This window comes from Corapipo altera, unplaced genomic scaffold (genome assembly GCF_003945725.1).
Source record: "Corapipo altera isolate COAL_440 unplaced genomic scaffold, ASM394572v1 63, whole genome shotgun sequence".
NCBI classification, from domain to species: domain Eukaryota; kingdom Metazoa; phylum Chordata; class Aves; order Passeriformes; family Pipridae; genus Corapipo; species Corapipo altera.
The window spans coordinates 4,847,625-4,862,886 of NW_020884928.1; the positions used below are offsets into that span (position 1 = coordinate 4,847,625).

The window sequence follows — 15,262 nt, forward strand, 5'->3', positions numbered from 1 at the left end:
TTTCATTTTCAGGCAGATATAGAAAACAGCAATTAAGCATACAGCTTCTGCTTATCCTGCAATAAGATAGAGATTTTTGGGAAAGCTGTCTGTAAAGATAGAGGATTCCTTAAGGGTGTTTTCAGATTGGTTCCATACATCATCATCTCATTTCCTGAAATATGGGCACTGGTAGTGCATTCTCACTCTCACTAGGGAATATACTTACTTGTGAAAACTTAGCTTTGCATTTAAGGTCACAAGGCCTTCTGTCATGGGAGGGATTCTCTGCTTTGTTATAAAAATAGGAATCAATTAAAACCTCAGCCTTCCTCCTGAATTAAACAAAAACTTTTCAGCTAAAACCCGTTTGTATATATAAAACATTTTTATTTTTTTGTACACACATTTAATCATTTTTCTTTGAGATCTTTCTCCCTTTCTATGCACTGAACAACCACATAATTTCTGTGGTTACCCCACGAGACTCTGCTCATTCCCTTCAGTGGCTTCCAGGCAACTTTTAACCTTTTTTGTAACATTTTTCTGGCAGACTTTAAGAGTATATAGTTTTGAGTTGCATTGCTTGGCTTTTGCTTTCCAACCTGTATATGAGCCAGAATCACTGCTCATCAGGAATGTTTCATGGACAATAAGTCTGAAGTAAAGCAACTAATGAGTCTCAGCAAATGTTTTGGCTGCTATAATGTAAATATCAGTGGGAAAATCAGGAGAGTTAGAAAAGATTTAGGAACATAAATAAACACTTTTCCATGCATAAGAGCAGGAAAAAAGTGTTGAAATCATAAAATGACTGATAGGTGAAGACAAAGCACATGATTCAAAGGATTGGTAAATACCTGGACATCTTAAGAGTACTTTGGAGCAGATATTATTGAAAATTTTTACTTTTATCTTCATTATTACAGATAGGTGGTTGTACCCATTGGTGACACAAAAAGGATCTCCCCTTTGGTTTATAGTTCTCACAATGACTCATGGGGTACCTCACGTATATTACGTGAAATTAATGATTTCAGACTGCTTATCTCTTTAAGACAAAGTTAATTTGGTTTTGCTTACTTATGATTTTATACATTTTCAAAGCATGAGTATAACTTCCCTTTGTTTTGTGCACAGAACTGTACAAACATGAAGTGTGTCCTAATTTCATGCACTGTGGGACAACTGGAAAGAGGAAAGAGTGCCGCGCTAAAAATCAGGTCCCGGCTCTGGGCACAAACATTCCTGGAGGTAATACACACAGAACTCTCTGTCTATACACAAAGACCCCTGTATATTTTATTTGACCAGATATTTAAAAATATAAATTATTAAATTAAATGAGTCAAATGCAAATGCTTTTTGGTACCATTTTCTTTGAAGGTAACATCTCACTGGTTCCTGTCCAGGTTGTATGCATGCTGCTTACTTTTCTTTTTTTCCCTAGCACTCCCTCTCAAATTTATGTCCTGAATCCTACCTGGAAATTCCAAGATTATTTTTAAACACCTTTCCTAGACTGGCCCAAATCAATAATCTCTTAGGTCCCCGTGATGTGCTCTGTATTGATAATGTCTTTCCCAGTGGAAGTTTTTTCTTGGAGCCAAACAGCATACACTATGTCCAGTACACTATGTCCATCTTAAAAATTCATTGTTATTCATTCTCTGTTAATCTAGGGAAGAGTAATATGTATCAAACTCATGATATACAACACTCACACAGTGACAATCTGTGTCTTGCTACTAAAGGGAAGGGACAGTGCAGACTATGGAAAAAGTGTGGAAAAAGGGCATACTCTGGTTCAAATACAAAAACATGATAGCTTGAATGTCTCTCTGTCCTTCCAAATCTGAGAACTGGGATGGACATCTTCTGGTGCAAGCTTTTGCAAAGGTCTCACAAAATTTTGCATGGAAAATGCCAGTATGTAAGCATCTCTGCAGTGATAGGATAAATGTATCTGTTGGAAAAGATGGGAATTTTATTCCAGTTTTTTCTAATTCCACTAAGAGACTGACAGTTGCACACTGTCTAGTCCTTGTTAAGTTCAGGTAAGAACTTAACTGCACTCGTTCACTGTTCCTAACACATAGAGACAAGCAGAGATGCAGAGATATTGACTGGATCAATGTGTGACAATTTTGAGCACTGCAGTGTTCAAGCAATAACACAGTGAGCCTTCATAATTTTTTTACCAAGCAAAAGATAAAGCTTAGCTCCTTTAGCTAGCTACCTTATTGGGAAATGAACCCAACCTGTTCCCAATCCAGTAAAGTTTTTCTCTTCATCATTCTGCTGGTGAAATCTAATTAACTCCATAAGGGGCAAAAACAAGGTCTTGTGAAAAAACAAACTCATAATGAGACCTTGTGCACAGATCCTTAGATGCCAATTTTCTAGGCTATTTACAGCTATTTCAGTGGGAATTAGCCTCATAAAGATTTTTCTAAGTTCAGTTTAGTGTATAACAAGAAATAACTGTAAGAGATTAAAGCTAAACAATTGTAATGAGAAACAGAGTTTTCTCTGAGTTTTTGGCTGTGACAGAAGATGTGTAACAGTTGGATCAAGCTAGCTACAGAAGACATGAAATCTCCTTTTCTTAATGATTCCTACTAAAAACAGAATCTTTTTCTTGGATGTAACCTTCGTTAGCTTGACTTTGGTTCAGAACAAGGATGCATGAAATTCAGTAGCATGTTTAAAGCAGGAGCAGTGGCACTCACTTCACGTAATTTTAGTAATCTGAAAGTTAGATGCCAAAACTGGTTGCCTGACTGTAAGCAGTGACAAGACAGAAAGGTATCTTCAGAACATGCATTATCCAGCTGATTTGAAACATCTTTTCTGCTCTCCTGATCTGTATAGGGGAGAAGGGTCAAAGCTGGGCCTTGGGACATGGGTGTGTGCAAACACACCAGGCAGTGTCAGCGCTGCAGTCCCTTTAGCTTCTCCTTGCTCCTTAATAAATCCTGCTTGCTATGCCTGCACCTCCCTTCAGTCAGTGAGCTCCAGGCAGAGGTGGAACCTTACACCAGCCTGTGGGCAAGGGCAAGGATGAGCCATCCTGTACACTCCCTGGGTGCAGAGACCTCATGGGAAACACTCCTACAAGAACATCTTCTGCTTACTCCACTGGCCTTACATACCCTTGGTATCAAACAAGGCTTTTATGGGCAGTGATTTTACCTTTTCTCTGTAAACATTTCTATTTCCTTTGAATAGTAAATTGCAAGTCTTATAAAGACTCAGAAAACTTCACTTAAAGCAACTGGATTTTTTCCTAAGTAGAAAAAGGTAGTCCCCAGAGAATTGTTATATCCTTCCATTTATGTCTAAATAGCTGCTGGAATAACATGATCCCTGCTTCACATGCAAGCTGAGAGAGAGGCAGTAAATAGTGTCCTAGAGTCTAGTTGCCTTCCTCCCACTCGCCTCAAAACAGTTCCCATTTTCACAGCCCCTTTTAAAATTAACAGTTATACAGCCATCACCATAAAAGACTGTAGAGCACAGTTTCCTAAAAAGGACACAATCTGCTCCTAGTAAGTCTTCAAACTTGTAGTTCTTGAAGTTATTCCAGAACTAAACTGAAATATATTTAAAAAACAACTGTTGTTACTTAGGCTGAAATCTGCAAATTCAAACTGAGGATTAAAATGCAGTCAAAATAATCAGGATGTGGTGATTGTGAACCAGGAAGGACCGTTCAAGGGCCACACTGAACCTCACAGTCATGGTTTTGTAAAGAAGCTTAGAGGAAAGTCTCTACAGCAACATCCCAACCTCTTTTGCACATGCAATTAATGTACAAAATTTTCATATGCCAAAGAAAGCAGGATAATGGTGACATACAACATTCCTGAACTGTTATAATCTAAATGAAGACATGATGATCTGCAGAAGAAATTGTTTGTGCTCATTAAAGCCAAGAACACACTGTCATGATGTATTTTCTTCTTATAGATATGTTAATGCAAACCTGAGAAGGATTTTATTGAAAATGATTGATTTATGCTAGGATGAAATAATTCATGTTTTTCATCAAAGTTATATGGATCAGCCTGTATATTTTGTTGCCACAAAATATCTGTCATGTATTGAGTGACTCCTTCCTCTTCCACTTAGTTTAACTGACAACAGCTAACCCCTTGTCTCTTGACAGTTGTAATCTGTCACCTTAAAACCCAAACTCCCATAACAAATAACAGTTAAATGACATGCAATGATTAGACATGTTTGAGTAAATAAAGCAGCCCAAATTTCCCAACCAGCCAGCAAAGATAGAGACAGACATTGTGCAAAGGGCAAGAAGAATCACAGACTTTTTTGGATTAACTTCAAAGCCTGGCTGTAAATATGAACCCTCTAGTAAAGCTGACTTTTGGATTCAGACTTGCTGATCGAGCAAATAATAGCCTGATTCGTGCAAAAGAGAAACAACCTTACATGGTATGTTACGTTGTGTTCTGATGGGGCTCCATTATGTCCCTATTTGTCTAATCATGATATTTCTGAGTCATCAGAGGGAGACCTGAGGGGATCTGGCCCAGCGTTCTTTGAACTCTAGTGGGTATTTTTTAATATAAGACTTGGGAGTTGTCTAGTAAAACATCTGTTTTGAAAATGAATTTCTAAGTGATGAATCTGTACCATCTGTCTGATTTTTGACATCCTTCAGGCTCCAAGCTCTTTGGAACTTATAACACTGTGGGATTTGGAACTCAGCTCATTTTTAGCTATTATTTCAGCCTGTACTGAAAATTCCTCACAATGATACAAATCTCTTTCTGGGAGAGCTTGGGGAGGCAGTTATGTAAAAAGACCACAGAGGGTGTGTGAAGTTCCCAAGAGGTTTGAAGTTTGTTTTATCTTCTTTTAATGTTATTGAATATAATTGTATTGTTTCTCTCGACTTTTAGACAGTTCTAGATATGTGAATTTGGCCCTCCTGACTGCATGAACTTAAATGGCTAGAAGAGAGAAAAATCTAGTTTAAATCAGAAAAAGTTGAAAAGCAAGAGAAGCACAGCAGCCACACTGCAGTAGGGTACTCTTAGTACCCAGAGTCATGTTTTGGCTTCTCTCTTAAATATTCATTATTTCAGTGTTTCTGTACGTGCACTGATCCTGTTCCTTTTAAGTGCCTAAAAATGGAAATATATGCTTGACAAAATAAAGGTGGTGTGTGCTGCAACAGCTGTACCTTAAGTGCCTGGCCTCAGACTGGTATCCAAAACCTGAAACTAAATACCTAGGCTCCCTATTCAGCACATGGAGACAATGAGATACCTCAGACAAATTGACTTGCTCTGATTATCAGGGTGGTGCATGAGGGCTATCCCTTATCAGGGGGATAGGCATCCAAATCAGGATTAAGTGGGAATATTCCCACCCTCTCAGAACGCAGAATCCAAAGACTACTTAGGAGGTACCTGTGGAACTAGTTAAAAGACTTAAGGAGGACTTTTTTTATTCAATATTCAGTGTGAGAAGCTAGAGCTGGCAGTCTAGTGATTAGAGAATTTGTGACTAGAAGACTCAAAATTAATTTCTCTTCAGCTTGAGAGGCCTGCTTTAAAAAATGATGGTGTTCCCTTCTGCTGAAGCTGCACTTTTGCAGGAACATAAAAAGAAATTGAGACATCTGGAAAGGTATAGAAAATAAGGAAAAGCCTGATATTATACCTTGTTATTTTGGACCATCAGCTACACGTCCTTCCAGTCCTCTCATCCGCCTTTGCCTTCATTGCCTGGGACCTGGAGCTGTCGTCACTGTTAGAGTGAATGCTCTAACTGTATTTCCATGATGAGAAATCTTGTTGAAAATCTCCATATTTTATTACTGGTGAACTCGGAGATTCTTTAGTGTGATAGAAGTTCTTTAGCTCAGGCAATGTTTGTGGGACAAGGATTCAGTTTAGCTACACAAAGGCCATTGGAGGCAGAAGGCACACAGCCTGTGCAGTGGGGCCACACAGACTGTGCAGCACATATTGTTAGCAGAGACTTGGAACTCAGAACAGAAGTGAATTGGTGGAGGTAATCTGAGAGATCTAGCTCTTGTATGATATCCTTTATTCAATCACTTCTCTTCCTCTCATCTTTACTATGGGAGCAATTATTCCACCTGTAAGTGGGATATGACCCCAAGGAACAATAATGCTATCCTCAGTATCCCCCAGCACAGAACCTATTTCTGTGCCCAGTGGAAAACATCTCAGTCAAAGGAAGATTGCTTAGTGTTTTCAAAGAATAATTCTGCAGCCAACCTAAATTCCCTGTCCATGGATGGAAGTGGGGAAGCAGAGAAGTTAGTGAGAGAGACATCTTGTTCCCTCATTCATAGACATATATAAGCTATATATGGGAGTTTAAGTAGATTGGTTTAATTCAGACTGAGAATTAAAAGCCAAAAATTTGATGAACTGCCCTTCGAGCCGTATAAAAACAAAAGGAGGAAGTCGTCAACAAAATTTGCCTTTGCGTCAAACAACTGTTGTTATTTGAAAAAACAAAATAAGTAAAAAATAAAACTGTGTGTGGCCAAAATTACTATATTATGCTGGATTTCATTGTTTATGTGGAATGAAGGCTACAAAGAAAGAGATATTTGCATGGGTCTGAACTAACGAGTTTTTTGGGTGTGGGCTAGTTTTGTTTTCAGTCATTGTTATTTAAAATATTTTAATTGTTAACAAGAGCAGAATATGAGACTTTTGCTAGTTGTGCTAAAGTACAGGTAATGTTAGGTTTATGAAGAAATAAGCATCTTAAATAAATAACCATCATAATCTGTATACTGAAGTCTTCTGGAATCACGAGAAAATATCTGTCTCTATTATAATTTAACATAATCTGTTTAAATGAATATAAAAGATATAATATGTGAAGTGTAAAAAGTTAATGAGAGAGAGGAGGATGTGTTGATTTTCAGAATTTTGTCTGTGGTCACAGATACATTTGTGTGAGCATACCCTCTTGTTACAAATAGCACAAATACTTTTTGACCATGTGCAGAGTCATATACACATTTTTAAACAGATTAATACAAGAACAAGTAGTTATATGACCTCTACTCTCAGCATTTATGTAAGCTACTCTATTGGCAGTAGTTCAGGTTTTTGGAGGTATCGGTCAAAGAAAGCAAGCTAATGAATTCCCAAAGCATATATTTAAAAGCTATTGCTTACTCCTTTGTCTTTAAAGTGCACCAGATTCCAGCAGACACAAAGGGAAACAAGTTTTAATCAAGTATGGCCAATATTGTTATAACAGCACTGAATTCCATATGCAGTAGACATAAGTTCTTGGGGGGAAAATTCCACCACAGCATGCAGCCTGCCATAGAGAAAGTATGTGCCCTTCTGTTAGGGGTGCTTCACTGACTACATCTAACCAGAAAAAAAATTCTGTTCCATGGAGGCAATAGAGCAGAATCATTCTGGGGAGTCTCTCCAGAAGCTGAACTCTTCAAACCTGCAGAACAGTAATGATCTCTCAGACTTTAAGCTGCTAAAGGTTTTGTTCCTTCTACCCTCCAGCTCCCTGTGAGCCAGATTTGTCCCTGCATTTCAGTCTGCTCTCTGACCAGGATGACCACATGCCTTAAAGATACTTTGGGGGGACTTCGGATCTGTACTTGAGCTTCCTGCAGAAAGCACCAGCATTCCACTGGAACCTGGAAAACTGTCCTTTGATTTGTCAAAGATTTTCCAGCACTTCTCACATAATTTCTGTCCCAATTGTACTTAGGGAAACACTAACCTGAATATTTATTGGGAACATTTTCCTTCATTTCTGGCTGCTTTTTTGTCTCACAACTTTTAAGAAAACAAAGGCTTCAGTTCAAAAATCTATTTGTAAAACAAAAGCATGTAGGGAGAGAGAAGCCTTAATAGATACACCAGCAGGATCTACCACCCAGGCAACACAGGGGATGGCCGTGCTTTGCCTCCTTCCCATATTATTGCAAACTACTGTCTCGGCGATGTGTACAAGAGCAGGCTCTGCTTGTTCTAACACAAGGGGAACCTCAAAAGGTCAGTGTACTAGAGCTGGGCTCCCTACTGTTGGTCATTAGACACAGTCACAAATACCAAATTCTTTCTTCCCCTTCCTCTGAGCCATAAGTCCTCAGCTTGAATTTCAAACCACAGGTCCTGCTGCTTCCAGTAAACACTGAATATTTAAACATGTGCTATTTAAAAAATGATATGGTAAAGAAATGCTGTTTCTTACAATTGGCTTGAGAATTATAAACAAGGCTGTGGGAGAGACAGCTGCCTGTATCTCCAAGGTGTTGGTATAAGTAAGAATCCTGTTTGCAACTGATGTTGACCACAGTCATTGTTTGGAAAACCTTTGCACAAATGCATAAGTCTTTAAATGCTCTCTAGTCTGTTATATTCTTCATTGCTGTATTCCAGCATTTCCAGGAGCCTAATCAAGGGTTGAGCCGAGTTGATAGCTGTGGTCACAACCCAAGCTTATTAACCCCAGCCAAGCATTAATCCACAGGAAGTACCTTACTCTGATGTTCTTATTGCTGATATAAGCTGAAAATTAAATAAGCCATGTCTAGTAGGTGAAAGGATTTATTTTTCCATGAATGCTGTGTTTCCTTTATATGAAGTTTCAAGAGAGTTAATGCCTTTACTGTACCTTAGCCAATCAGGCTGAATATCTAATGCCTACTTCTTTAATAATATAACACATCCTGCTCTCTCCATTACAGATTACATTTATAAGCCATAAAAATCATATCCAGAATCCTGCTTAATATCAGTTGCTTAGAATTGAAAACATAAGGCTTTATTCACACTTTTTCTGAATGCAAATTGTTGCACAACCACAGAAACATGCTGGAACTTTGTGTGAGAAGTCTAGTGCTGAAGAATAAGAGATGAAAAATGGCCTGAGTCTGAAAATGGAAAATAATTAATGTGATAAGGAAAAATTATTTTTCTGAATATCATCTCATAAATGTTCAGCACCATGAAAGTGTATAAAACTATTTATGTACAAAGTCTATTTTTTTATTTCAAACAATGTTGATAGAAAAGGTAGTTCCCTTTCATTAGATGCCATCTCTGTTAAAGAGCTGATTTGACTATCCCTATGTAGTCATTTAAGACTGGTTTTTTCATGTTACTCTTTCCTAGTTTAAGCCCCGAGGAGAGGTTGAATATTCTGATAGTAACCATTCAGCTGCTCTCAATATTTTAAAAGAACAAAATTACGGCATAGCCACATGAGTTCCAGAAGGCAATAAATGTGCTGGCTTTATATCACCAGTAAACACTCACATATTTGCAGAGAAAAGTAGTTTTTAAAAAGAAGACAGAATGGACAAGGCAAATACCAGACTCTGGACCTCGGGAGAGCAGCCTGCAGCCCTTTCAGGGATCTGCTTGGAAGAACTCCATGGGAGATGATCCTGGAAAAAAAAAGAGGAGTCCAGAAGAACTAGTGATTCTCCAGGATCACCATCACCTCCTTTAACTCATGAACTGTCCATCCTGACATGGTAAAAATCAAACATAAAAAGGTGGTGATTTGCTAAAGGTTTGACTCAGTCTTAGAGGTCTTTTCCAATCTTTATGATTCTATGAAACATAAAGGAGGTGCAAGAAGAGTCAGTTAACCTGGTGCAGGGGCTGGATAAGGAATATAGATACAGTGTCTGAGCATGCAGGGACAGAGTTAAGAAGGTAAAAGCCCACCAGGAGCTGAACCTAGCAAGGGGTTTAAAGGGCATTAAGGAGGCTTCTATATTAGCAGCCAAAAGAATACTAGGGAAAATATGGGTCTTCTGCTGAATAGGACATGGAAAAGACTGAGTTACTTAATGCCTCCATCGCTTTGGTCTTTACTGGTAAAATCTGCATACAGTATCTCGAGGCCTCTGCAATCAGAGAGGAAACCTGTAACCATCAACATTTACCTTCAATGGAGAAATATCAGGTCAGGGGGACATTTAAACAAATTGGACATACAAAATTCCAAGGAACCTGATGGAATACACCTACAAGTGCTGAAGGAGGTATCATGGCAATGTAAGACCTCTCTCAATTATCTTTGAAAAATCATAGTGATGGGGGAAGTTCCTGAGGACTGGAAGAAAGCAAATGTCATATCTATCTTCAAGAAGGAGGATTCAAAGGACTATAGGCCAGTCAGCTTCATTTCAATCCTTGGGAAGGGGATGGAGAAAAAAGCCCTGGAAACCATTTGCAAATATCTGAAGGACAAGAAGGTGATTGGGAGTTGTCAGTGTGGATTTACGAAAGGGAAATCATGCTTGATAAACCTGATAGTCTTCAATAAGAAAAATGAGGTTCATCTTGGTGGACAAGGCAAGAGAAGTCATTGGTTTTTATCTCGAATTTAGCAAGGTTTTTGAAACTGTCAAAATGAGTAAAGAGAGGTGGATTCAAAACTGACTGAACTTCAAGTGTTTGATCAGCAGCATGAAGTCCAGTTGTCAGTCTGTCAATAGTGGTATACCCCAGGGATCAATACTGGGACCAATACTGTTTAACATCATTAATGACTTGGATAATGGGACAGAGTACACTTTCAGCAAGTTTGGAGATGATAGAAAAGTGCAAAGAGTCTTTGATACAGCAGTTGTTTGTACTGCCCTTCAGAGGAACCTCGACAGGTGGGAGAACTGAGTCGGCAGGAATTTCATGAAGAGTGACGAAGGGAAATGCAAAGTGCTATACCACAGGAGGAATAACCCTATGCACCAGTGCAGGCTGGGGGCCGACCTGCTGGAAGGCTGTGTTCTAACAAAGGATCTCAGAGTCCTGCTAGACACAAAGTTGAACATGTATGGCCCACTATGTGCGCCCTTGCAGCAAAGTCAACAGCCTCTTGGACTGCATCGGAAAGAGTGTTGCCAGCAGGTCAAGGGAGATGATTCTTTCTCTCAGCACTGGTGAGGCACATCTGGAGTCCAATCCTGGGCTCCCTAGGACAAGTGAAACATGGGCATACTGGAGCCAATGGCCACAAAGATGGTTAAGGGCTTGGAGCTTTTGATATATAAGGAAAGGCTGAGAGAGATGGGAGTGTTCAGTCTGGAGAAAAGAAGGTTCAGATAGGATCTCATCAGTGTGTATAAACATCTGATAGGAAGGAGTAAAGAAGACAGAGCAGGCTTTTCCCAATGATATCCAGAAACAGGAAAGAAGCACAAACTGAAATACAGGAAATTCCATTTAAACATAAGAAAAAACACTTTTTACTCTGAGGATAGTCAAACATTGGAAAAGGTTACTTCTTGAGTTTGTGGAGTCTCCATTTGTGGAGATATTCAGAACCCAACTGGATGTAGTCCTGAGTATATTGCTCTAGTTGACTCTGCTCTAAGCTTGTACTTGGAGTAGACAATCTCCAGATGTTCTTTCAAACCACAGGAGTTCTGTGAAAACTTTGAGTTGGGCCATGGTCATCCAACTTCGTCCAAGTTGGCTCCCAGGTTTAAATTATGCTTCTTTCAGGTCATTTTCACAAACAAACCTTTCTCCATCAGTGAAGGAAAGGAATAGTAGCCCAGATTATCACGGGATCTTCTCACCTCAGTCTTTTTTCAGCAAGAGAGCTGAAAGGGGAAAAGCAATTCTTAGAGAGGGTTATGCCTTTGATGCAAGAGGGAATGCCAGAGAAAACACCAGGGAGGAAAAGGTGTTGAGTAATCATATAGAAACCAAATCTTCTCAATGAAGCAGAACTCCTAAGTGTGTGAGAAATAGAAGGAAGGAGAAAGAGTTTCGCAGAAGGGCATTTAGGAAGTGACAGCAATGTTCCAAATATGATAAGAACCTGGTGACAAAATGAGAGACTGCTTTACTAACAAGGCTCTGTCTTTCTGTTCAAATATGGTCATCGTATTTAAGAAAGAATTGATACAGGTAGCAAAAATAAAACATAATAATTTTAATAATAATAATAATAATGAGATAGAAAAGAGATATATTAACAACCATAACTCCTAGCCATCTGGATTCCATTGACCATATTAGCACTTAACTGTCTAATGCTTTTCAGTGAATATCAAAGCACTTTCAAAGGAGATCCGTATCAGTACCCCAACTTTACATGGGAAGGGATATACAAGATAGTAGTACCACCCAAAAAATCAGTTGCAGAGATGAAATTAGATTTGTTGACTACCAGAAGAGAATGGTTAACTATTCAGCCATCCTTCCTTGGGATAAAAACAAAGAAAAAGAGAACGTTCTAAGTGCAGGATCTTCTCTCTGAAAGATTTACTTGATACCTGATGGACTTAGCCTTCAAAACTTCCTCCAGTTAGATATTGGTGATGCCAAGAGCTCAACAGGATTCAAAATATGGGTGTGGAAAATATTTGTTGTAAGTGTTGTAACCATTTCTTTAAGGGATATGCACTTTCCACATATCAGAGCTTAAGTCAGTTCATAACAAATACCAGCAGGTATTCTTCCAGCAGACATACCAGCACTTAACTATCATTTAAGGCGGTTTTCACAGAGTGGGAGGTTATTCTCAAGGTCAGAACAGCACAATGAGACTTACAATTGATCAGGTGTAGTGTGTCACTGCCTACCTGGCACCAAATGAGGTGAAAGCACTAATTAAGTCACTGCATGAGATACGTGATGTAACAGTTTTTAGTAATTCTAAACTAGGTAAAGTAATGCCTAATCTAATCTAATCTAATAATGTTTTATAAATATAAGCAAGCATAAATGAAACACAGAGAACTAACTAAGAGACGCATTTTGTTCTTTCTTTGCATCTTTGGGTTTGTTGAAATGCTTAATGACAGCTATTTTATATTATTTATATTTTATTAGGCAGCCAGTTAAACAATGGCTGCTATACATTCCTCTCACAGTGGCACAATTTAGTAAACAAGCAAAGTGAGCAGGGTTTTTTGAGCTCTACTGCAATAGGAAATGAATCACATTCTAATAGTAACCTGCTCTAGGTGACCCTACCTTGGCAGGGAATTTGGCCTAGATGATCTCCAGAGGTCCCTTCCAACCCAACAAGTGCAAAGACACTTGTTCCTGTTGTTCTTTGATGGGAAGGCACAGCCATTTCTTTGATGCTATCAGGAAGCTCTACCAACCTGGTCTCAACATAGACCAGGAAATTTTCTCAAGATACCCATGTCGGTTGTCAGGCTTGGTGAGCAGAGCCAAGGTTTTAAAACATGGACACCCCATCAACTGGGCCCATGCTTCTAACTCACCTATTTCAGAGAGAAATAAGAGAAACAACTGTATGTGTCTTTCTGCATATCTAACCTTTCTTCCTCATTTGAACATGTGGCCTTTGTAATGCAGCTTTATGCTGTATTTATCCCATGGACATGTACAGGTCCCAGTGTTCCTACATTCTTTACCAAAAGAAACCATTTTTGCCTTAGGAAATCAGTGCACTGTATTTTTTCTCTGCTTATTTTTTATAATGCTTTTAAATATAAGCGTGGTTTTTAATAATTTCTTTTGTTCTATAATTCCAGAGAAAGAATGATCTCTATAGTCTTTCTTCCAACGTTTCCTTCGAAGTTAAGAGCATGCCATATAAGGTGCAACCAGCAAAGCTCCCCACAGGAAGCATAGCAGTAAGTAACTGAAAATTATATCTTTGTGTGAAGTATATGTATTTGGTCATTCTGATCACAGCTGTGAAAGTTTTTGTAGATGAAAATATTGAGATTGGTCTTTCCTGTGTTTCTAGTGTACATTCCTAAAATAATACCTAAAGGAAATACCTTTATTGCTTCCTGTGGAAGGTGGTGATATATGATACTGATTACATTTTTAAATAACTTCTTGCTGCACTTGCTGCACTTCTTGCAGACTGCTGTATGGCAATCAGAATGGATTTTTCACCCAGAAGAAAACAACAGAACTATGAAAGCAAGTGTCTACTTAACTTTGTTTGGAGTAAAATAAGTCTGGAGGAAATTTTTGTGCAAAATCCAAAATCATGTTTCTGTCAGGTTTAGAGATCTCACTCTTTTCCCAGTCAGCAGTTCTCTCACACAAGCATATAGATTATCTACAGCAATTCCTCTCTAATCTGTATTAAGCTTCTTTGATACCCTCTGATTTTCAGAAAGGTTTGCATACCTCTCTAGGGTTTCAACCTCACAGCACATCAAGTGCAAGATATAAGTTTACCAACTGATGTGATAGATAGATGCTAAAGTACTTGCCTTATTTGCAGACTGAGATTTGTATGGCCCTCAATTACTATATGAAAAATTAACCTTGGAGGAGTAAGTTTGATTTAATTGTTTTCTTTTGACAAAGCATTGACTTTTGGGAGAACTTTAAACGAATTTGCTCCTTATGCTATCTAATACCATGGTTAAAATTCACTCTCTTTTGTCATTACTGGTAGAAATAAGTAAAATATGAGTGCAAAAATTGGATCTATTATGAGTAATCTGAAATTTTATGGCTTATTGTTCTTATCTTTTTGAAGATTTATCAGTTACAGTCCTTCTTTTTTGAAGCTCCTTTCAAACTTTTCCAAGTTAAATCATGGTGAAAATACATCATACGGGTCTGTTGAGATGTGGTAGTAGGGGCAAAATATTTTCTTATATGGAAAACAGAATAAAACACTTTATAGCTTACTTTGGGTGTATTTTAGAGGATACAAGGTATAAAGTTGTGTTTTGGATATGCATAGATTACATGGTTGATACGTGCTCTGGGAAGACCTAAGGTAAAATCTTTGTCCTGTATGCACAGTGACTCCAACCTCCATCATCAGGAGAACCATGATTTCACCACAGAGATTTGGTGCTTAATGCAGTATTCATCCAGAAAGGTTCAAAGGCTCCAAGCTGACAGATATACTCAGGCTCTTTTTATATTCTTGCAGCATGTGTTCCATACCAGAAACACATGTTGTGCAGAATTCTGTTGGTAGTGGTGCCTTCATCTGGACTGAAGTGCTTTATCCCAGGTGATAGCCTGCTGTTCTCAACAAGTGTCAGATGATCTACCAAATGATCAGATAAGCATTTTATTCTCTTACTCCAGCCAGTATAATGCTTGTTATTTGCTGCAGATGATTTACAGCAAAATGCCGGTAATGGCAACTGTAAAATGTTGAAAAATGATAGTGCTTTTATGTCGTTTCATATGTGGACATGGCAGTGGACACTTGCCAGCTCTACAGCTTGATGTGTTATATGCACCAGTTCTTTGATGTTCCACTTGCAAAAAGAAATATTTGCTTGAAGTTGGGCAAAGCTTAA

General features: G+C 38.5%; 1 protein-coding gene across 1 annotated transcript in view; it reads left to right on the plus strand.

Moving 5' to 3' along the window:
* ITGA8 (integrin subunit alpha 8) overlaps positions 1-15,262 on the plus strand; it is a 110,101-nt gene that overhangs the window by 84,357 nt on the left and 10,482 nt on the right. Inside the window, 2 exon segments of the mRNA XM_027658795.1 lie at positions 1,120-1,233; positions 13,508-13,609. Of these exon segments, the coding sequence (XP_027514596.1) occupies positions 1,120-1,233; positions 13,508-13,609 (216 nt within the window).